The sequence below is a fragment of the Triturus cristatus genome, chromosome 3_2 (assembly GCF_964204655.1).
Source record: "Triturus cristatus chromosome 3_2, aTriCri1.1, whole genome shotgun sequence".
In the NCBI taxonomy this organism is placed as follows: domain Eukaryota; kingdom Metazoa; phylum Chordata; class Amphibia; order Caudata; family Salamandridae; genus Triturus; species Triturus cristatus.
In genome coordinates, this window is record NC_140584.1 from 380,360,527 (window position 1) to 380,385,451 (window position 24,925).

The 24,925-nt window shown below is 49.2% G+C and overlaps 1 protein-coding gene across 1 annotated transcript in view; it reads left to right on the forward strand.

Annotated features, from left to right (window-relative positions):
- Window positions 1-24,925, forward strand: part of DNALI1 (dynein axonemal light intermediate chain 1) — a 211,792-nt gene that overhangs the window by 66,317 nt on the left and 120,550 nt on the right. Inside the window, exon 2 of the mRNA XM_085647900.1 lies at window positions 10,710-10,843. Coding sequence (XP_085504026.1) covers window positions 10,710-10,843 — 134 coding nt within the window. The remainder of the gene's footprint in view (window positions 1-10,709; window positions 10,844-24,925) is intronic.

A 24,925-nucleotide genomic window follows, 5' to 3' on the forward strand; every position in this document is an offset into this window, starting at 1 on the left:
AATATTCCATTTATTTTCATCGCCCTCCAGTGGGCTTTGGGCTTGAGAAACCGCTCCCCCAATTTTTGGTTTCCTCGTGCTGGAACAGGCTGTGACAATGCACAGCCACACAGACCTTCCTTCGATCCTTAGGCGGTGCAATTTCCCACGGCTGGAGCTGCCGTGTACAACATTTTCCAAAAGCCTCCGCGCTTAGAAATGCACTCCACGAGGAAATGTTCAACAGAACCTTTATTTCAGCGAGCGGTTTGACACGCCCAACCAATTCATGTCCCTTACGCGTTTCAGTGCACACCTGCACCTTAATCATAGGGTTGGGGCAAGTTGTAAGGAACGGCATTGGACTAGCACATCTTTGACCCTCTTAGGTATGCGCGCTCCAGTGCACAGCATCCTGGGAGCAGTAGTCCCGATTCTTCTCCTTTGGTGGAGTCCGTTTTCACAACAAAGTTTTTGTCTGCCAATATTCCATTTATTTTCATCGCCCTCCAGTGGGCTTTGGGCTTGAGAAACCGCTCCCCCAATTTTTGGTTTCCTCGTGCTGGAACAGGCTGTGACAATGCACAGCCACACAGACCTTCCTTCGATCCTTAGGCGGTGCAATTTCCAACGGCTGGAGCTGCCGTGTACAACATTTTGCAAAAGCCTCCGCGCTTAGAAATGCACTCCACGAGGAAATGTTCAACAGAACCTTTATTTCAGCCAGCGGTTTGACACGCCCAACCAATTCATGTCCCTTACGCGTTTCAGTGCACACCTGCACCTTAATCATAGGGTTGGGGCAAGTTGTAAGAAACGGCATTGGACTACCACATCTTTGACCCTCTTAGGTATGCGCGCTCCAGTGCACAGCATCCTGGGAGCAGTAGTCCCGATTCTTCTCCTTTGGTGGAGTCCGTTTTCACAACAAAGTTTTTGTCTGCCAATATTCCATTTATTTTCATCGCCCTCCAGTGGGCTTTGGGCTTGAGAAACCGCTCCCCCAATTTTTGGTTTCCTCGTGCTGGAACAGGCTGTGACAATGCACAGCCACACAGACCGTCCTTCGATCCTTAGGCGGTGCAATTTCCCACGGCTGGAGCTGCCGTGTACAACATTTTCCAAAAGCCTCCGCGCTTAGAAATGCACCTTTATTTCAGCGAGCGGTTTGACACGCCCAACCAATTCATGTCCCTTACGCGTTTCAGTGCACACCTGCACCTTAATCATAGGGTTGGGGCAAGTTGTAAGAAACTGCATTGGACTACCACATCTTTGACCCTCTTAGGTATGCGCGCTCCAGTGCACAGCATCCTGGGAGCAGTAGTCCCGATTCTTCTCCTTTGGTGGAGTCCGTTTTCACAACAAAGTTTTTGTCTGCCAATATTCCATTTATTTTCATCGCCCTCCAGTGGGCTTTGGGCTTGAGAAACCGCTCCCCCAATTTTTGGTTTCCTCGTGCTGGAACAGGCTGTGACAATGCACAGCCACACAGACCTTCCTTCGATCCTTAGGCGGTGCAATTTCCCACGGCTGGAGCTGCCGTGTACAACATTTTCCAAAAGCCTCCGCGCTTAGAAATGCACTCCACGAGGAAATGTTCAACAGAACCTTTATTTCAGCGAGCGGTTTGACACGCCCAACCAATTCATGTCCCTTACGCGTTTCAGTGCACACCTGCACCTTAATCATAGGGTTGGGGCAAGTTGTAAGAAACGGCATTGGACTACCACATCTTTGACCCTCTTAGGTATGCGCGCTCCAGTGCACAGCATCCTGGGAGCAGTAGTCCCGATTCTTCTCCTTTGGTGGAGTCCGTTTTCACAACAAAGTTTTTGTCTGCCAATATTCCATTTATTTTCATCGCCCTCCAGTGGGCTTTGGGCTTGAGAAACCGCTCCCCCAATTTTTGGTTTCCTCGTGCTGGAACAGGCTGTGACAATGCACAGCCACACAGACCTTCCTTCGATCCTTAGGCGGTGCAATTTCCCACAGCTGGAGCTGCCGTGTACAACATTTTCCAAAAGCCTCCGCGCTTAGAAATGCACTCCACGAGGAAATGTTCAACAGAACCTTTATTTCAGCAAGCGGTTTGACACGCCCAACCAATTCATGTCCCTTACGCGTTTCAGTGCACACCTGCACCTTAATCATAGGGTTGGGGCAAGTTGTAAGAAACGGCATTGGACTACCACATCTTTGACCCTCTTAGGTATGCGCGCTCCAGTGCACAGCATCCTAGGAGCAGTAGTCCCGATTCTTCTCCTTTGGTGGAGTCCGTTTTCACAACAAAGTTTTTGTCTGCCAATATTCCATTTATTTTCATCGCCCTCCAGTGGGCTTTGGGCTTGAGGAACCGCTCCCCCAATTTTTGGTTTCCTCGTGCTGGAACAGGCTGTGACAATGCACAGCCACACAGACCTTCCTTCGATCCTTAGGCGGTGCAATTTCCCACAGCTGGAGCTGCCGTGTACAACATTTTCCAAAAGCCTCCGTGCTTAGAAATGCACTCCACGAGGAAATGTTCAACAGAACCTTTATTTCAGCGAGCGGTTTGACACGCCCAACCAATTCATGTCCCTTACGCGTTTCAGTGCACACCTGCACCTTAATCATAGGGTTGGGGCAAGTTGTAAGGAACGGCATTGGACTACCAAATCTTTGACCCTCTTAGGTATGCGCGCTCCAGTGCACAGCATCCTGGGAGCAGTAGTCCCGATTCTTCTCCTTTGGTGGAGTCCGTTTTCACAACAAAGTTTTTGTCTGCCAATATTCCATTTATTTTCATCGCCCTCCAGTGGGCTTTGGGCTTGAGAAACCGCTCCCCCAATTTTTGGTTTCCTCGTGCTGGAACAGGCTGTGACAATGCACAGCCACACAGACCTTCCTTCGATCCTTAGGCGGTGCAATTTCCCACGGCTGGAGCTGCCGTGTACAACATTTTCCAAAAGCCTCCGCGCTTAGAAATGCACTCCACGAGGAAATGTTCAACAGAACCTTTATTTCGGCGAGCGGTTTGACACGCCCAACCAATTCATGTCCCTTACGCGTTTCAGTGCACACCTGCACCTTAATCATAGGGTTGGGGCAAGTTGTAAGAAACGGCATTGGACTACCACATCTTTGACCCTCTTAAGTATGCGCGCTCCAGTGCACAGCATCCTGGGAGCAGTAGTCCCGATTCTTCTCCTTTGGTGGAGTCCGTTTTCACAACAAAGTTTTTGTCTGCCAATATTCCATTTATTTTCATCGCCCTCCAGTGGGCTTTGGGCTTGAGAAACCGCTCCCCCAATTTTTGGTTTCCTCATGCTGGAACAGGCTGTGACAATGCACAGCCACACAGACCTTCCTTCGATCCTTAGGCGGTGCAATTTCCCACGGCTGGAGCTGCCGTGTACAACATTTTCCAAAAGCCTCCGCGCTTAGAAATGCACTCCACGAGGAAATGTTCAACAGAACCTTTATTTCAGCGAGCGGTTTGACACGCCCAACCAATTCATGTCCCTTACGCGTTTCAGTGCACACCTGCACCTTAATCATAGGGTTGGGGCAAGTTGTAAGAAACGGCATTGGACTACCACATCTTTGACCCTCTTAGGTATGCGCGCTCCAGTGCACAGCATCCTGGGAGCAGTAGTCCCGATTCTTCTCCTTTGGTGGAGTCCGTTTTCACAACAAAGTTTTTGTCTGCCAATATTCCATTTATTTTCATCGCCCTCCAGTGGGCTTTGGGCTTGAGAAACCGCTCCCCCAATTTTTGGTTTCCTCGTGCTGGAACAGGCTGTGACAATGCACAGCCACACAGACCTTCCTTCGATCCTTAGGCGGTGCAATTTCCCACGGCTGGAGCTGCCGTGTACAACATTTTCCAAAAGCCTCCGCGCTTAGAAATGCACTCCACGAGGAAATGTTCAACAGAACCTTTATTTCAGCGAGTGGTTTGACACGCCCAACCAATTCATGTCCCTTACGCGTTTCAGTGCACACCTGCACCTTAATCATAGGGTTGGGGCAAGTTGTAAGAAACGGCATTGGACTACCACATCTTTGACCCTCTTAGGTATGCGCGCTCCAGTGCACAGCATCCTGGGAGCAGTAGTCCCGATTCTTCTCCTTTGGTGGAGTCCGTTTTCACAACAAAATTTTTGTCTGCCAATATTCCATTTATTTTCATCGCCCTCCAGTGGGCTTTGGGCTTGAGAAACCGCTCCCCCAATTTTTGGTTTCCTCGTGCTGGAACAGGCTGTGACAATGCACAGCCACACAGACCTTCCTTCGATCCTTAGGCGGTGCAATTCCCCACGGCTGGAGCTTCCGTGTACAACATTTTCCAAAAGCCTCCGCGCTTAGAAATGCACTCCACGAGGAAATGTTCAACAGAACCTTTATTTCAGCGAGCGGTTTGACACGCCCAACCAATTCATGTCCCTTACGCGTTTCAGTGCACACCTACACCTTAATCATAGGGTTGGGGCAAGTTGTAAGAAACGGCATTGGACTACCACATCTTTGACCCTCTTAGGTATGCGCGCTCCAGTGCACAGCATCCTGGGAGCAGTAGTCCCGATTCTTCTCCTTTGGTGGAGTCCGTTTTCACAACAAAGTTTTTGTCTGCCAATATTCCATTTATTTTCATCGCCCTCCAGTGGGCTTTGGGCTTGAGAAACCGCTCCCCCAATTTTTGGTTTCCTCGTGCTGGAACAGGCTGTGACAATGCACAGCCACACAGACCTTCCTTCGATCCTTAGGCGGTGCAATTTCCCACGGCTGGAGCTGCCGTGTACAACGTTTTCCAAAAGCCTCCGCGCTTAGAAATGCACTCCACGAGGAAATGTTCAACAGAACCTTTATTTCAGCGAGCGGTTTGACACGCCCAACCAATTCATGTCCCTTACGCGTTTCAGTGCACACCTGCACCTTAATCATAGGGTTGGGGCAAGTTGTAAGAAACGGCATTGGACTACCACATCTTTGACCCTCTTAGGTATGCGCGCTCCAGTGCACAGCATCCTGGGAGCAGTAGTCCCGATTCTTCTCCTTTGGTGGAGTCCGTTTTCACAACAAAGTTTTTGTCTGCCAATATTCCATTTATTTTCATCGCCCTCCAGTGGGCTTTGGGCTTGAGAAACCGCTCCCCCAATTTTTGGTGTCCTCGTGCTGGAACAGGCTGTGACAATGCACAGCCACACAGACCTTCCTTCGATCCTTAGGCGGTGCAATTTCCCACGGCTGGAGCTGCCGTGTACAACATTTTCCAAAAGCCTCCGCGCTTAGAAATGCACTCCACGAGGAAATGTTCAACAGCACCTTTATTTCAGCGAGCGGTTTGACACGCCCAACCAATTCATGTCCCTTACGCGTTTCAGTTCACACCTGCACCTTAATCATAGGGTTGGGGCAAGTTGTAAGAAACGGCATTGGACTACCACATCTTTGACCCTCTTAGGTATGCGCGCTAAAATAAAGGTTCTGTTGAACATTTCCTCGTGGAGTGCATTTCTAAGCGCGGAGGCTTTTGGAAAATATATATATATATATATATATATATATATATATATATATATATATATATATATATATATATATATATATATATATATATATATATATATATAGATATTACCTACTGGCGGTCGCCAGTAGGTAGTTATAGTTAGGACCCTGTTTCCATAGGAAATCCGCAACATTCTATTTGGAATAACTTTGGCGCCGGTCGACGAATCCTCACGAAATTTTCAAAACTAATGGGGCGCTACGCTCCGCTCCTACCCTGAAAGTCTCGGGGGGATTCGTCAAGCGGGGGCTGAGAAAAAAGGGGGGTCCCAAAACGCGTTTTCCCCATGCATTTTTCCATAGGACCTTTAGACACAGCTACAGCCCGAACGGCTGAACGGAATTACTTGAAATTTGGCAGAGAGGTAGTCCTCAGGTCAAGGATGTGCCTTTTGTAGGTCTGGTGTAAATCTGTTCAGTAGGTCCTGAGAAAATAGCATTTAAATCAATATATATATCTGTAAGCACGCTCCGTGCGCTTACCGTAAGCTTACCGTACGCGTACGGTGCCGTGCGCGAGCTCAATTCTGATTGGTGGTTACATGACTGTAAACATTCGAATCGGTCGAAATCAGGAAGTGTCGGCCGCCATTTTCTGTCTCTCGCACTGAGAAACTAAGGTGGATAATGTGAAAAGGGGGCAACGAAGAGAGTTGCAGACCCCCTAGCGTTCCTCAGGGGGTTCACGAAGGACCAAAAAGTATGAAAAATACATTTAAAAATTTTAAAAAAAAATCGCGGGGTGCGTGTACGGTAAGCTTACCGTACGCGTACGGTAAAAGAAAAAAAAAAAAAAAAAGAAGTCACAATCACATTTATTAAATAAATTAAAGGACCCACAAGGGAGAAAAAAACAAATGTTACTGTGTAAAAAAGAGGCGAGGCGCGCACGGCATGGGCTGCGCAACGTGGGTGCTCGTGCGCGAAGCGCACCGAGCGCCCACAGCGCGCGCACAGTGCGCGAAGCGCACCGTGCGCGCAGGGTGTGCGCACAGTGAAAAACCAGAAAAAAAATAAATAAATAAATACATAACTTAGCATTTAAAAAACCGTACAAATTCACTGAAAAAACCATAGGTTTCACACACGTTATAGTTAGGAATTAGCATTTAAAAAACCTTGCAAATTCACTTAAAAAACCATAGGTTTCACACATGTTATAGTTAGCTGTACATTTCACTCGTAAAAAACCAATGAAATTCCACGTTATAGTTAGATCAGGTAACTATAACTTGCGCGACCGCAATCCACAATGTGTAATTTCAGATGTCATCATTGATGTCATGAGTGATGTCACTGACCATGTCATGAGTGATGTAATATGTGACGTCATCAGCAGTTTATTGTGGGCGCGCAAGTTATAGTTACCTGATCTAACTATAACGTGGAATTTCATTGGTTTTTTTACGAGTGAAATGTACAGCTAACTATAACATGTGTGAAACCTATGGTTTTTTAAGTGAATATAGATATATATAGATATATAGATATATATATGTATATTCCATAGAATAAGTTTTTTTTTGACTTGCCAATGGAAAGTTTGAGGGTGATATGTCAAACGGGGGCCGAGAAAAAGGATTGCATTTCCTATGTTAATTTCCATAGGAATTTTAGATACGGTTACAGCCGAACTTCTGAACGTAATTACACAAAAATTGGCAGAAAGGTACCTGTTGGTCCAGAAAGCAAACTTTTTGTAAATTGGTATAAATCCGTTCAGTACTTTGGAAATGTTACTGAAAATTAAAATTTTTATGTATAGGGACATGGATCTTCCGAGGATCCGACAGTCCCCGTACTCAAATCTGATTGGCTGCCAACACTTCAAACAAGGAAGTGTAGGCAACCATTCTCAGGATTCGGCTTCAGCCAAGTCCCAACAAAAAACATAGAAAAAAGAGAAGGGGGTAGGGTAGGAATACCTGAACCCTAGTTGACTTGGTTGGGGATTTCCCAGAGGAACCCTGCCAGGGCAAAAAAATGTGTTTGGAAAACAAATGGTCAGGATCTGCAGCTCAAACCGAAGATATTTAAAAAAAAGAAGTGTGGGCTCCCGCACTTGTCTATTATTAAGCCCCAAAGTAAACCAGTTCCCAGGGGCATGTGGCCATTAATGTTGAAAACAATTGGGGGCGGGTCTTGCGGACCCCACATGCCCAGGGGACTACCACCTCCCCGTGGCTACTGCAGTATAAATCGTGGGTGTGGGGGGCTCGTGGCCCCCCACCCGTTCCCCGAGGACCACCACCTCCCCAGCTCCTGAGGGCGGCAGGGAGATGGCAGCGACGGCGGGAGCTTGAGGCTACTCCTGTGGTACCAATGCAGACTGGGTGCCCTGGGGCCCCCCATACAAATGGCCGGGCCTCGGGATCGGGTCCCAGGGGACAAAATCAGCAAGGGAAGGGTGCCCATACTGCCCCCCTCCCCAAGTAAAAATATATAAATTAAATGGCCAGGGAAAGGTGTTGCCTGGGTCGAAATTGACCTGGGGAGTGGGACAGTGCAGCTCCCCTCCCCCATTTCTAAATAGCCGGGTGATGGGGTCCCCAGGGCCAAAATTGGCTTGGGTGAGGGGGAGCCCTACAGCCCCCATCCCCTATTATGAATATAATTACAAAAAAGGCCGGGCCCTGGAGGATGGGGTCCCCGGGGCCGAAATTGGCCTGGGGAGTGGGGCCACGTGGCCCTCTCACCCATTGCCAAAAAGGCTGGGCCCGAGGCATTTGGTCCCCGGGGCCTCGCGGCCCGCTCCCATAACAATTAATTTAAAAGCTGGCTCAGGGGGAAGTCATTGGAGGCCTCGCCCCCTTTCTCGACCACTCTCTAAATTGGACTCCAGGTACACAACTTGTTGGGGGATGAAGTCCCCTTGGTTGCTGAGGGTCCTTGGTGGCCAACCACCCCTCCTGTAACCTCCAGTAAGTCCTACACAGCTGGGTTGCTGAGTGGTCATCCGAAGCTCCACCCCCTTTCTCCACTACTCTGCAAATGCACCTCCTAGCACGCTACTTGTTTGGGGAGGAAGTCCCCTCGGCTGCTTATGGTCCCTAAGTCCCCCACAGCAGGATTGCTGAGAGCTGGTCTGTGGCCCTGTCCCCTTTCTCCACCACTCTACAAACGCGCCTAGTATTTTTAAAAAACTATAGAAAAATGTTCTTAAAAAACCAAGGGTTACAGAAACTTTATAGTTAGGGTAAGATTTTACTCATACAAAACCAGTGAATCTCAGCAGTTATAGATGCCTGAGCTAACTATAACTGATGCCCCCACGATGCACTGCTTATGACCTCACATATTACATCACTCATGACATGGTCAGTGACCTCACTCATGACATCTCAAATGACATCACTGATGACATCATCCACAGAACCACTCACACCCTCATACAACCTCTCACACAACCACTCAAGTACCCCTTCACAGACCCATACAGGCACTCACACAACCACTCACTCGTTCATTAAGCCACTCATACAACCAGTCACTCACCCACACAGGCACTCACACAGCCATACACTCTCCCATACAGCTACTCACACAGATGTATTCAGCTATACAGTCACTCACACACCCATACAGCCTCTCAATGCAGGCACTCACCCATACATGCACCCACACACCCACTTACATATCCATTCACACATCCATACAAGCACTCCCATATCTGCTCACTCACTCATACAGTCATTCACACAGACACTCACTCTCCAGTACATCCACTCGCACACCGACTCACTTAACCAAACACTCACTCAAATAGCCATTCACTCACCCATACAGCCACTTACTCACCCAGTCACTCACCAACATAGTCACTCACACACCCACTCACTCACCCACACAGCTACTCACATACCTACTTATACACCCATACAGCTACTCATACACCCATACAGCCACTCACACATTGATACAGACAGTCACACTCCCACTCAGATCACATGTTAGAGATAGTATCACTCAGTAGTACAACTAGTATACTTATCTAACTTTTGTAGAAGGTTAGTATGTATGTTTAACAGCTATACAGTCTTAAAAATACTTACACTCACTTGATGTTATGAGTGATGGCATTTGAGATGTCACTGACCATGTCATGAGTGATGTAATATTTGATGTCATAAGCAGTTCTTTACGGGAGCATAAGTTATATTTAGCTCAGGTAACTACAACTGCTGAATTTCTATGGTTTTGTACGAGTGAAATCTGAGCCTAAATATAACGTCCAAATATTCCCTTATTCCCTATATATTTATATATATATATACCTATATATACACACAGTTAAAGAACAATTATGGTTACAAATCAAAACTGAAAAACACACTTAAAAGCCCCAACATATTTAAATTTCCACATATACTGAAAGTAATAAATAATACTATATACTTATTGTAATGAATTATGTTGTTTATGATAATGTGACATGTAATCTCATATGTAGGATTATTTATGACATTTGTAATTGCATCTGTCACATTAAGGGTGAGGCAATATAAAAAGAAATATTATTTTTGCCATGTAAGTGAAAATAAAAGTGGCCAAAAAAAGCACTATTTGGAACAAATATACTAATAAACACACTTCTACTCATTTATTACTACTGTGCAACAGTCAATTTCCTTATTATTACAACAGTACAGTTCAACTGACTTGAGAGAACAGTGCTTATTGTTTCACAGATTCCATTCCAGAATCAGTTGACGAAGAAACTAACTGAAGCCATTAACACAAATCTTCCATATCGTGATTCTGTTTCACTGTACACATTTAACCCACTTAGCTTCTAGGTATGGCCACATACTTCGATTTATACTTTGCATCTCATGAACAAAACAGCATAGCATAAAACATACATGCTAATGCACAGTATTAACTTGGCAGAGTGTGTTTATCAGTGGGATAGTGTTATGGTCTTTTGTAATTGAGATGAATGGCAGCATAACATTCCTCAATGCAGATGATTTTAGCACCAGTGAAAAACTAATGAAGTGGATTTTACAAACCGCTAAAATGTTTTTCCTGTTTTGTATTGGGCACTATTTGATCACCTGGAATAATTGTACAGCTCTTTCCATAATGACATTGGGGCCCTGTATGTTTCTGAGCAAAACAGTAGTCTTTAAACATTTACAGTTTTTCATGATACCATTATAAATCTTTCTTTTCAGTCACGCCCTTTGAAAGTTAGTCCTCAACCGCCGGTTGTAACTGGTCCTGTCCCGCCTCCAACCAAGCCAAAGACCCCTCCTGTTGACACAAGCAAGCAGCCAGAAGAGATTTTGAATGCTATCTTGCCTCCCAGGTAGGAAATGATAATTAATTTTGCAATCTGCGAGTGTTACTGTAGTCAAGAAACCAGTGGTAGTCAAGGAGTCCAGTACTTCTTGGGTAGGAGGTAGGTGTATGGTGAACAAAGGCTCACAACTCAATGTACACTCAGCATCCACAATAATTGAATGTCTAGACCATGGGTACTCGCAAGCATTTTCCCAGGGGCCTGAAAGTTCAGTCTATGATGTGACTTAGGGCCGCATTGATGCCAGCAGGGTGACTGTCAGGTGCAGGGGAGGTGTAAGGTGTGCATAGGGAAAGCGATGCATGCACATCTAGTGGTTGAATTGCACCTAGGATCAATCTCAACTTCCCCACTGGAAAAAATGGTGTGATCCTATGCATTTTTTTTTTTTTTACTTGGCTTCCTTTATCTTCAATATCACATGTAGGGGAACCTCAAAATATATGACCTCAGGATGTGCCCTGTAAAAAAACCTTCTCTTTTGTTTGGTTTAATAAACTATAATGTCCATGTATAATAGCAACCCAGGCTAGCCAGAGGGTGCACATAATAACTGACTTGCCTCATAGTTCACTATTGGCACTTTTGTCAGGTTGGGCATGAATGTTTCTAAATTCATGTTTGAAAACTGTCACTTATCCCTTTGGTTCCGTCATGAGCACCAGCGCTCCTGTGCTCATGACGGAACCATTTTGTCATGAGTACAGGCAGGGAAAATCCCTCTGCTGCAGACAGCAGAGGGATTTCCCATTTTTATTTTGCCTTGGGAGGTGGGGAAGAGCTTCTCCAACCTCCAGAGGCCTGTTAGGGGTTTTCATTGTAATGACAATCGCACGCATGGCGCGCTGTTGTCATTACAATGAAAACGAAACTGAAACATAGTTTCAGTTTCACAGTTTCAGTGCTTGTGGGGCTATCTCTGCCCCCCGAGCACCCAAACACAGGGGAGAGGTATTGTTGGAAAGGGGAGAATCTCCCCTTGGTACTCTTTCCTAGTGAATCCCTGCTTAGGGATCACCCCAGGAGGGCGATGCCCAAGCAGGGATCCACCCACTAACACCAGGGAGGGGGAGCGGCCCTTTGGGCAAGGGTCTTTGCTCCCCCCATAGATTTTTCCACAAAATGTCTTTCTGCCCCCCCCAGGTAGCAGATGGGGGCTGTAGCCCCCAATCTGCCCCCCCCCCGGGGGGCAGAAAGCACCCTAGGCGCCAGGGATGATTTTTTATATAGGCCAGGGGTGGGGGCTGCCCAGAATGGGCATCCCAATGCCCCTACCCTACCCTCCCAAAGAAGTCAAAAGACTTTCTGCCCCCCAGGAGGTATATGGGTGCAATAGCCCCTGATCTGCCCCCGGGGAGGCAGAAAGCCCACAGTCACCAGTTGTTTTTTTAAGAATGGGTGTGGTCTGAACAGAATGGGCATGCCAATGTCCCCACCCAAAAAAAATGGTACAGTCTTTCTGCCCCCCCTGAGAGGCAGATGGGGCAGTAGCCCCTAATATGCCCTTCCGGGGGGAGGACAGAAAGCCCACTAGGCACCAGGGATGTTTCTTTTTCCAAAGTTCGGGGTGGGGGCTGCCCAAATGCCCCCCAAAGAAATGCCACAGTCTTTCTGACCCCGCAGGACGCAGATGGGGACAGTAGCCCCTGATCTCCCCCCCAGCAGAAGCCCACAAGGCACCAGGGATTGTTTTTTATATACATAGGGGTCAGGCTGCCCAGAATGGGCATGCCAATGCCCCGCACCAAAAACAATTGTCACAGTCTTTCTGTCCCTCCCTAGGAGGCAGATAGGGGCAAAAGCCCCTTATCTGCCTCCCGGGGGGAGCAGAAAGCCCAAAACGCTTCAGGGAATATTTTTTCAGGGGTTTGGGCTTCCCAGAATGGGCATGCTAATGCCCCCACCACCCCCCAAAAAATGCCAGTCTTTCAGCCCACTGTCATGGTTTCACCGCAAGTATGAATGCGCGAACGTCTGGTGGGTTCCGGCACCCGGAGGATGATACCGCTATGGTTAGCGGTCTAGTGCCAGAAAACAGGAAGCACTGAAGCACTTCCGGGCGAGACCGCATATAGCCGCGGCGCTCGCTCCCGTCAGTGCTTCCAGTTCAGCTGCACAGCTGTGGCCATTACCGTCCGCTCTACTCCTCTTTTTGAAACCTCCAGCATTCCGGCCAAGCATCAGCTTCCTGACTAACCCCTACCGAGACTCTGATGGTTACCGCGACACGCGTTGGAGAGCGTGCCTCGGCGGTGAAAACACCTAGCATAGCGCTGAAGCGCCAACCCTCCTGTTCTCGGTGCCACGCAGTGAAAGCGTGGGCACGGGCTCGCTCTTGTTCTCTTGTCGGCGCACGAGCGCCAAATCCCCTGCTTTCCGTGCCACGCTAGAAAGGCGTGGGCACGGTCCACCTTGTTTTTTCCAGTGGAAGGAGCGTCTTCTCCTTGTTGACCTGTGGCACGCGTGGAAAGCGTGGGCACAGGAACTCCTTGATTTCACTTTGGCGCAGGAGCGTCTCCCTCTTTGTTGAACTGTGTTACGCTTGGGAAGCGTGGACACAGTAACTCCCTGATTTCACTTTGGCGCAGGAGCGTCTCCCTCCTTGTTGAACTGTGTTACGCTTTGGAAGCATGGACACAGTAACTTCCTATTTCACTTCGGCGCAGAAGGGTCCACACCCCTGGTCAACCGGAACACACAAGGACACTTGGGTACCGGGACCCCTCTCTTTTTTTTTACCAGCGCAGGAGCGCTTTTTCTTCTTGTTTACGGATGATTCCTTCCATGGCACACACAGGGAAGTGTGTTCGTGGTTTCTCTTTGTTCATGTCCATTGCGCAGGAGCGCCCTTGTGTTCACCACAGTCCAAGGCCATCATGCACGTCTGCAAGACCCCTAGTTGTCTTCTGAACCCCAGACGTCGGAAGCCGTAGACGAAGCCTTCTACGAGCAGAGTCCACTCCTCACAATCCAGGTGACTTTTGGATTCTTGCCTTGTCGAATGGTTGTTGTGAATGATTGCATGCCCAGTAGCAAAAGGTAGACGCATCTAATAGCTTCTTTCACTTGTCCAGCTGGCGATACCCAGAAGAACGGCCCCGGTCTGGTGGGATCCCTACCCTGGTCTTCCTTCACGACATCCTTTTCCCGACACCTTTTTGGCACCTTCCCCCGATCCCATCCTTGCCTGGGTCTGGTTGTCACGTTGATCAGGTAGGGAGGGGAACTGTGGAGGTTGTTTACGTCGTGCTGCGAGATAACTCCGCAAGCAATACAGGTAAGGCTTGTGGGGTTCTGACAGAACTGGAAGCCCACGAATTATATCTCGCCCGGACGTCATGAACAACCCCGACATTACCCTGCAGGACATTGCAGCTATGCTGACCTGTATACAGGCAGACAACCTGAGTCTTCGTCAAGACATCACGGTGCTTCAAGGTCAGGTATCAGCAGGACAAACGGGGGCCTGGGGCCCAGACCCTGCAATCAGGGCCAGGCCAGGGAGCATGATACACCCTCCTGTTTTTAATCCTGGGGGGGTGGTACCCGATCAACAAGGCCGAAACCCACCTATACAAGTAATAACACCTCATCCGGTCCAACTAGCACCCCCAGAACGCTTTTACGGCGATAGCACAAAATACAGTATCTTTCTGAATCAATGCCAGTTGCACTTCATGGCATGTGCTTCTGCCTTTCCGGACGACGCCTCCAAAGTCGCATTTATCTTGTCGTATCTTGGAGGTGACGCCGCCCAATGGTCCATATCCTTGGTCGAGATCGATGATCCTATGCTGTATAGCCTCCCCGTCTTTAAAGAAACCCTTCGGCGAATGTTTGCCCGCCATACATTCGTGCAAGCTGCCGACAATGAGCTCCTAAACCTAAAACAAGGTTCCACCGACCTGTTGCACTACATTACCACCTTCAATAGACTGGTCATTGAAGCAAGGTGGCCGGAAACCAAGCAGGTATCCGTTTTTTATAGAGGACTACGAGATGACCTCAAGGACCTCCTCTCTCAACAATCCGAACCTCCTGAAGATATCGGAGCCTTCATAGACCTGGTGGTTAGGTTGAACTTCAGGCTACAAGAACGAAGAAACGAAAAAACCAAAAGCACAGAGCCCCGGTTCCTGACGTTCCGAGAAAAATCCAGGGGCGAACCAGTGAGGAGCCCTGAAGCATCCGAACCGATGCAGATCGGAGTCCGTGGTCCCCTAACCCGGGAGGAGAAAGAGAAACGACGAAAACAGAACTTATGCCTGTATTGTGGCAAAAGTGGACATTTTGTTAAGGAGTGCCCGGTGAAACCAGCCAAAACCAAACCCAACAAACCGTATATTCTTTCCGTGACCCGCAGGGATGAAGCGGGAAACGACGAAACCCAGTAGGCGACGAGGGTAGGCTACTGGGTTCTTCCTCCATGCAGACCCTCCTGGCCGAACCTCTCGCCAACGTTAGGCACATGGGGTTGTCGGTAACCTTGCAGTCATCCAAAGGCCAGAAATCGACAGTAATAGCCCTCGTTGATTCCGGTGCCACGGGAAATTTCATAGACACATGTTACCTGGAAGGACTGGGTATACCAACAGTGACCAAGAGTAAACGAGAAAGCGTGAAAGCCGTGGACGGCACTGACTTGACCTCCGGACTTATACGCTATCAAACAGAAGCCATGAGAATGACGTGCACGAACGGGCATACGGAGACCATTGCCTTTGCCGTCATTGATGCCCCCCAGTTTAAGCTTATTTTGGGGCTTCCTTGGTTGGTAACGCATAACCCGTGTATCAACTGGGAGACCCAGATCATGACCTTGGACTCCATCCATTGCACTGCCAACTGCTATCCTCAGGAGGCACTCACAGGTGGTTTTTCTATACAAGCACGCTCAGTGCCTTTAAAAGGAATGGGGTTAGTTACCCAGGAAAACGTACCAGAAGCATACGCAGATCTAGCCTCTGTGTTCGATAAGAAAAGGGCTAGCACCTTGCCTCCTCATCGCCCTTTTGATTGCAGGATAGACCTCATACCAGGGTCAACCCTTCCCTGTAGTCGGGTCTACTCGTTTACCGAAAATGAAAACCATCATTTACGTCTCTATCTGGACGAATATCTGCAAAACGGCTTTATACGCCACTCCAAATCACCCGTATCTTCCTCTCTTTTCTTTGTGGCCAAAAAGGAAGGAGATCTACGGGCCTGTATTGACTTTAGAGCAATGAACGCGATCACGATAAAAAACCGGTATCCCCTGCCCCTCATTTCAAACCTGTTAGACCAAGTGAAGGACGCCTCTGTATACACCAAACTTGATCTACGAGGAGCTTACCACCTCGTCAGGGTCCGAGAGGGGGACGAATGGAAGACCGCGTTTCGGACGAAATACGGCTTATTCGAATACCAAGTCATGCCCTTCGGGCTCTGCAACGCCCCTGCAGCCTTCCAGTTCTTCATAGATGAAGTGCTACGGGAATACCTGGATCGTTTCTGTGTCGTCTACATTGACGACATCCTAATCTTCTCCAATAACCTACCCGAGCACATCAATCATGTCCGAGCTGTTCTGAAACAACTACAGGCTCATGATCTCTATGTTAAACTACAGAAGAGCGTGTTCCACACCACCAAGGTCGAGTTCCTAGGACACATCCTAACCCCTGATGGGGTCAGAATGGACACCAGAAAGGTCGAAGCAGTTCTACGATGGCCATCACCGTGCTCCGTCAAACAGGTCCAGAGATTCTTAGGGTTTGCCAATTACTATCGGCGCTTCATTTCAGTATTCTCGAACATCGTTACCCCCATCACCTGCTTGCTGCGAAAAGGTGTGCCGTTTTCTTGGAGTCTTGCAGCGGAGGAGGCATTCCAGAACCTGAAGAGGAGGTTTTCCAGCGCTCCCGTCTTACGGCATCCTGACCCTGGACAACCGTTCGTGGTAGAAGCAGACGCCTCGCAAAACGCGACGGGGGGAGTGCTATCGCAACGCAATGCGGAAACTGGATTGTTGCACCCTGTGGCCTTCTACTCCCGTAAACTCCTGCCTGCAGAATGCAACTACACCATTTCGGATCGCGAGTTACTCGCCATCAAGGCAGCCTTCGAGGAATGGCGCCATTACCTCAAAGACGCACGGCACCCAGTAACCATATACACCGACCACCGGAATCTACAGTTTCTTCGGTCAGCCAAGGCTCTTACCTCCAGACAATTAAGATGGACCCTGTTCTTCAATGAATATGACTTCCTAATTACCTATCGCCCCGGACGAGAAAATGCCAAGGCAGACGCCTTATCCAGATTGGATGAAACCGAAGACAACGTATCAAAAACCGAACCGGTGCTCATCCTTCCAGAGCGATGTTTCCAAGGGGTCATCCTCTCCTCTTCCTTCTTCACTCGGTTACACGATGATCTACAACAGAAAGAAGCCAAAGAATGGATCGGGGACCTGGTCGGAATAACGACACACGATGGCTTCTTATTCAAAGGAAAACAGTACTAACTCCCATTGGAAAGCCATCAACGACAAGCCTTGTACATGTGTCATGATCATCAGCTATCCATCCATCCGGGCTTCCACAAAACCCTGGATCTCCTACAACGATATTTTTGGTGGCCTTCCATGGATACCACCGTTCGTTCATATATTGCTCGTTGTTCCATTTGTATACAAGGAAAGACCCCCTCCAGTCCCCCGATAGGACTCTTGAATCCGATTTCTATCCCTCCTTACCCTTGGCACACGGTGTCCATGGACTTCGTGGTGGAGCTACCCAGAACCAAGACCGGCTTTACCACCGTCCTCACCATAGTGGACCATCTAACAAAAATGGCGCACTTCGTTCCCCTGAAAAAACTACCATCAGCACTTGCCTTGGCCCTGATCTTTGCACACAACGTAATCCGATTACATGGGGTGCCCTCAGTGCTGGTCACGGACAGGGGCTCCCAATTCATTTCCAGATTCTGGACCGAGGTATGCAAAAATATGGGCATGGAAACCCCCCTTTCCACGGCGTACCATCCTCAAACGGACGGACAGGCGGAACGGACCAACCAAACCATGGAACAGTACCTCCGCTGTTTGCTGTTATCCATCGAACAAGAATGGTCAGAAGCACTCTGGATGGTGAAATACGCGTACAACAACAGCAAACACGCATCCACGGGAGTATCACCTTTCTTTTCTCTACAGGGACGACACCCACGGTCAGAACCATGGGAAAGACCAACGCCCTGTAACATGCCTACCGTACAAGAGTATCACGCCCTCCTTCACAGCTTGTGGCAAGAGGCCCGGTTCGAGCTTGCCAAGGCCAAAGAACAACACAAATATTACGCTGATGTTCACAGACAAAAAGAACCTGAGTATCGGGTGGGGGACGAGGTATGGGTATCGATAAAAAACCTCAACGTACATGGACCCAAAAAACTGCTGCCACGTTATGTCGGCCCTTTTCCCATAGAAAAAGTGATCAACCCTGTGGCAATGAGACTGACGTTACCCCAACACATGAGGATACACCCAGTATTCCATGTATCCCTCCTGCGTCCCGCCCATCCTGAATCCCTTGTGGGTAGTCCTCCACCTCCCGTTATTAGGGACGATCATTAGGAATATGAAGTAAGGGCCATCCTTGATTCCCGTAGGACCCGAGGGCGGCTTTATTACCTAGTGGACTGGAAAGGGTATGGGCCCGAAGAGCGTTCTTGGGAACCCTTGTCACATGTGCGCCATGCTCCCCTGCTAGTGCGTGCCTTCCACTCTCGGTACCCATGCAAGCCGCGGCCCGCTACACCCGTGTAGGGGAGGGAGACTTCTTGGGAGGGGGTACTGTCATGGTTTCACCGGAAGTATGAATGCGCGAACGTCTGGTGGTTTCCGGCACCTGGAGGATGATACCGCTATGGTTAGCGGTCTAGTGCAAGAAAACAGGAAGCACTAAAGCACTTCCGGGCAAGACCGCTGATAGCCGTGGCGCTCGCTCCCGTCAGTGCTTCCAGTTCAGCTGCACAGCTGTGGCCATTACCGTCCGTTCTACTCCTCTTTTTGAAACCTCCAGCATTCCGACCAAGCATCAGCTTCCTGACTAACCCCTACCGAGACTCTGATGGTTACCGCGACACGCATTGGAGAGCGTACCTCGGCGGTGAAAACACCTAGCATAGCGCTGAAGCGCCAACCCTCCTGTTCTCTGTGCCACGCAGTGAAAGCGAGGGCACGGGCTCGCTCTTGTTCTCTTGTCGGCGCAGGAGCGCCAAATCCCCTGCTTTCCGTGCCACGCTAGAAAGGCGTGGGCACGGTCCACCTTGTTTTTTCCAGTGGAAGGAGCGTCTTCTCCTTGTTGACCTGTGGCACGCGTGGAAAGCGTGGGCACAGGAACTCCTTGATTTCACTTTGGCGCAGGAGCGTCTCCCTCTTTGTTGAACTGTGTTACGCTTGGGAAGAGTGGACACAGTAACTCCCTGATTTCACTTTGGCGCAGGAGCGTCTCCCTCCTTGTTAAACTGTGTTACGCTTCGGAAGCGTGGACACAGTAACTTCCTATTTCACTTCGGCGCAGGAGCGTCCACACCCCTGGTCAACCGGAACACGCAAGGACACTTGGGTACCGGGACCCTTCTCTTTTTTTTTACCAGCGCACGAGCGCTTTTTCTTCTTGTTTATGGATGATTCCTTCTATGGCACACACAGGGAAGTGTGTTCGTGGTTTCTCTTTGTTCATGTCCATTGCGCAGGAGCGCCCTTGTGTTCACCACAGTCCAAGGCCATCATGCACGTCTGCAAGACCCCTAGTTGTCTTCTGAACCCCAGACGTCGGAAGCCGTAGACGAAGCCTTCTTCCGAGCCATCTACGAGCAGAGTCCACTCCTCATAATCCACGTGGCTTTTGGATTCTTGCTTACCTTCCGCCTTGTCGAATGGTTGTTGTGAATGATTGCATGCCCAGTAGCAAAAGGTAGACGCATCTAATAGCTTCTTTCACTTGTCCAGCTGGCGATACCCAGAAGAACGGCCCCGGTCTGGTGGGATCACTACCCTGGTCTTCCTTCACGACATCCTTTTCCCGACACCTTTTTGGCACCTTTCCCCGATCCCATCCTTGCCTGGGTCTGGTTGTCACCTCGATCAGGTAGGGAGGGGAACTGTGGAGGTTGTTCACGTCATCCCTGCGAGATAACTCCGCAAGCAATACAGGTAAGGCTTGTGGGGTTCTGACACCCACCAGGAGACAGATGTGGGCAGTAGCCCCTGATCTACCCCCCAGGCGGTGGCAACTAGCCCACTAGGCGCCGACGATTATGCTGGCTTTTTTTATGCGTGGGGGTGGGGGCTGCCCAGAATGGGCATACCAATGCCCCCACCCCCCAAAACAATTGCCAGTCTTTCGAGGCTTTTAGCTACCAGGCTTCCGTTATTTTATTATTCTTAACTCTTTTTTTAAAAAACTGCGATTTTAACTTTGTACCTTGCTCTGAACTGTTTTACCTGTGGTCTCACCAACTTGATTTTGTTCCCCTGTCCCCGGTCCGTCATGGCTTTTGGTGCCGGTTGTACGGAGGGATGCGACTCCTCCCCCAATCACCTCACTTCCTGCCTCTGGGTACTTAAGACAGATGGGGGCCCAGCTGTGTTGCGGACGCGGGGAGCGGGCGCACTGCTGGCGTGCCGAAAGCGCACCAAAGGCAAGCCCGTTTGCGCCCATCCGCGAACAGAACTCGGCCAGCGCCAGCCATGCTGCTGGTTGGGGGAGTGAGGACGACATACGCTGGTCTCGAGACGAGCTGTTGTTTCTCAAAAGTACGGCTTCTCCCGAGACACACCAGATTGACCTCGCAATGACTACACTGCCAGACAGTTGCCGCTAATGTGGTCAGGCGCTGAATTACGCTGCAGGTGTGCAGGTAAAGAGCAGCACTGGGAGAGTTACTCCACAGGGCACAGCATTTAAGCACACTGACACAATTATGGATTGCCTAGTCAATTGCAGATCCCTACCCAAACATGCTGATGATGTTTGGTTAGTCTTAGCTGAGACTACTTGGGACGCCATGTTCTTAACAGAAACCTGGCTAAATGCGGACTCTGTGGCAGCAATTGCCCTTGCCATCCCGCCGGGGTTCAAAATGTGCTATGCTAATAGAGACAAGCGTTACAACAAACAACGTTCGGGCTGGACTGTTCCCATGAGGCACCGGGTCAAGACTGATTTGCATATGGCTGGGTTAAAACTGGAATGGCATGGTGAGCAAAAAAACGATGGATTTAGGCCCAGATCTCTGTACTGGGGTGAATGTGTGACATTGTTCTGCATTCTGTCCATCAACTGTTGTGTTTGCATTTGTCACCCCGAGTGGGACGGGTATGCTCAGACGTGAGTCCCGTGCTCTCCATGCCACTGGAATCAAGCTATCCTGGCTGAAGAGGGGTGAAACCCCGAAACCGGTCCTAGGATGCTTGGTTCCAGTCCAGGGAGGACCTGGCTTGGCAGTTCGGGCTGGACTGTTCCCATGAGGCACAGGGTCAAGACTGATTTGCATATGGCTGGGTTCAAACTGGAATGGCATGGTGAGCAAGAAAACGATGGATTTAGGCCCAGATCTCTGTACTGGGGTGAATGTGTGACATTGTTCTGCATTCTGTCCATCAACTGTTGTGTTTGCATTTGTCACCCCGAGTGGGACGGGTATGCTCAGACGTGAGTCCCGTGCTCTCCATGCCACTGGAATCAAGCTATCCTGGCTGAAGAGGGGTGAAACCCCGAAACCGGTCCTAGGATGCTTGGTTCCAGTCCAGGGAGGACCTGGCTTGGCAGTTCGGGCTGGACTGTTCCCATGAGGCACAGGGTCAAGACTGATTTGCATATGGCTGGGTTCAAACTGGAATGGCATGGTGAGCAAAAAAACGATGGATTTAGGCCCAGATCTCTGTACTGGGGTGAATGTGTGACATTGTTCTGCATTCTGTCCATCAACTGTTGTGTTTGCATTTGTCACCCCGAGTGGGACGGGTATGCTCAGACGTGAGTCCCGTGCTCTCCATGCCACTGGAATCAAGCTATCCTGGCTGAAGAGGGGTGAAACCCCGAAACCGGTCCTAGGATGCTTGGTTCCAGTCCAGGGAGGACCTGGTTTGGCAGTTCGGGCTGGACTGTTCCCATGAGGCACAGGGTCAAGACTGATTTGCATATGGCTGGGCTCAAACTGGAATGGCATGGTGAGCAAAAAAACGATGGATTTAGGCCCAGATCTCTGTACTGGGGTGAATGTGTGACATTGTTCTGCATTCTGTCCATCAACTGTTGTGTTTGCATTTGTCACCCCGAGTGGGATGGGTATGCTCAGACGTGAGTCCCGTGCTCTCCATGCCACTGGAATCAAGCTATCCTGGCTGAAGAGGGGTGAAACCCCGAAACCGGTCCTAGGATGCTTGGTTCCAGTCCAGGGAGGACCTGGCTTGGCAGTTCGGGCTGGACTGTTCCCATGAGGCACAGGGTCAAGACTGATTTGCATATGGCTGGGTTCAAACTGGAATGGCATGGTGAGCAAAAAAACAATGGATTTAGGCCCAGATCTCTGTACTGGGGTGAATGTGTGACATTGTTCTGCATTCTGTCCATCAACTGTTGTGTTTGCATTTGTCACCCCGAGTGGGACGGGTATGCTCAGGCGTGAGTCCCGTGCTCTCCATGCCACTGGAATCAAGCTATCCTGGCTGAAGAGGGGCGAAACCCCGAAACCGGTCCTAGGATGCTTGGTTCCAGTCCAGGGAGGACCTGGCTTGGCAGTTCGGGCTGGACTGTTCCCATGAGGCACAGGGTCAAGACTGATTTGCATATGGCTGGGTTCAAACTGGAATGGCATGGTGAGCAAAAAAACGATGGATTTAGGCCCAGATCTCTGTACTGGGGTGAATGTGTGACATTGTTCTGCATTCTGTCCATCAACTGTTGTGTTTGCATTTGTCACCCCGAGTGGGACGGGTATGCTCAGGCGTGAGTCCCGTGCTCTCCATGCCACTGGAATCAAGCTATCCTGGCTGAAGAGGGGTGAAACCCCGAAACCGGTCCTAGGATGCTTGGTTCCAGTCCAGGGAGGACCTGGCTTGGCAGTTCGGGCTGGACTGTTCCCATGAGGCACAGGGTCAAGACTGATTTGCATATGGCTGGGTTCAAACTGGAATGGCATGGTGAGCAAAAAAACGATGGATTTAGGCCCAGATCTCTGTACTGGGGTGAATGTGTGACATTGTTCTGCATTCTGTCCATCAACTGTTGTGTTTTCATTTGTCACCCGAGTGGGACGGGTATGCTCAGAGGGGTGAAACCCCGAAACCGGTCCTAGGATGCTTGGTTCCAGTCCAGGGAGGACCTGGCTTGGCAGTTCGGGCTGGACTGTTCCCATGAGGCACAGGGTCAAGACTGATTTGCATATGGCTGGGTTCAAACTGGAATGGCATGGTTAGCAAAAAAACGATGGATTTAGGCCCAGATCTCTGTACTGGGGTGAATGTGTGACATTGTTCTGCATTCTGTCCATCAACTGTTGTGTTTGCATGCTAATAGAGACGGCAACAAAAGAGGGGGTGGGGTGGCCATTATCTTTAAAGACTCATGGGAGCTAGTTTCCTCTGCCCCACTCTACATGCAGGGCATAGAAGCTCTCAATTTCTGCCTCAAAATAAACCCCTCATCCTGCTTTTCGGGCATACTCATCTATAGACCGCCTGATTGTGCAGCAAATGTATGTCAGGATCTCTGCAATCACATTGCTCAAAAATCGCTAGTTCATGCCAATTTTATGGCCCTTGGCGATTTTAATCTGCATGTGAATAATCCCAACTGTGCACAAGCAGTTCAGCTGGTCTCTTCCTTGGCAGGGGCCAATCTTATGCAACTGGTATCCTCCCCTCTGCATGAAGCAGGACACACCCTGGATCTAGTTTTTTCTAAAATTTCTTCTATAGGTATGGAGACAACTTGTCCTTTGGTGTGGTCGGATCACTACCTGATACCTTTTTCGGTTACTCTGACCAAACCCGGCCAGGCCAAGGGCAAGCGCTCTATTATAAAAAGAAATTGGAAGAAATCTGACTGTAGCATCTCTAAGCCCAATCCTACAGGATACTTACCCTTCTCTATCTTTAGACCCAATGCAGATGCCCTTACTATAAATCAATGAATCTCCACGGCTGTGGAGTCCGTTGCTCTGGCCAGAATGGTGAAGTCCCTTAGACTGTCTCCATCTGCACCATGGTTCTCTGACTCACTTAGAGAAGCAAAAAGCAGGTGCAAATGACTGGAACGTCAGTGGAGAGTAAGCTACTGCGACCTAGCTAAAGTAACCTATAAAAATGCATTGAAAGATTTACATAAGTCGCTAAAAGTAGCCAGGAGGAATTATTTTGTCTCAAGTATCCACAAGGCAGATCACTCCAGTAAAGAGGTTTTTAAGGTGGTACAGACCTTTTTTAAGCTTCAAGCAATAGAGACTGAAGTGCAACCGTCCCCAGCCCTGTGTGAAGACACTGCAAGCTTCTTTGATAATAAAATCTTAAAGGTTTATGACTCCTTCTCGGCACCAGAGGCAACGGAGAAATCTGACACGCCATTGGGAGTTGCGGAGGTTCCTCCATTCACAAATTTCATACCAATTTCGTATCAAAATGCGTGGGCAGAAATTCTAAAATGTAGATCGGGCGCCCCTGATGATCCATGTCCTCCTAAACTTTGGAAAATGTTGTCTCTTTCTCTTACTGGTTTGCTATCTCATACCTGGAACTCTTCCCTTGAAACTGGCATTTTTCCAGACAAGTGGAAACACGCTACCCTTCTCCCCCTGAGAAAAAAACCAACTGGTGACCCAGGAGATCTCAACAATCTCAGGCGAATCTCACTGCTGCCCGCTCCTGCAAAAATGTTAGAGAAGTTGGTCCAGCGCCAACTGAATAACTTTATCGAGAGCAATGCCTCTCTGCATGACACACAATCTGGTTTCCGGGCGGGCTTCAGCACGGAGACCTCTTTCCTTGAGGTGGCCGAGTCAGTGAGATGGTCGTTAGATTCAGGGGCATCAGCGCTG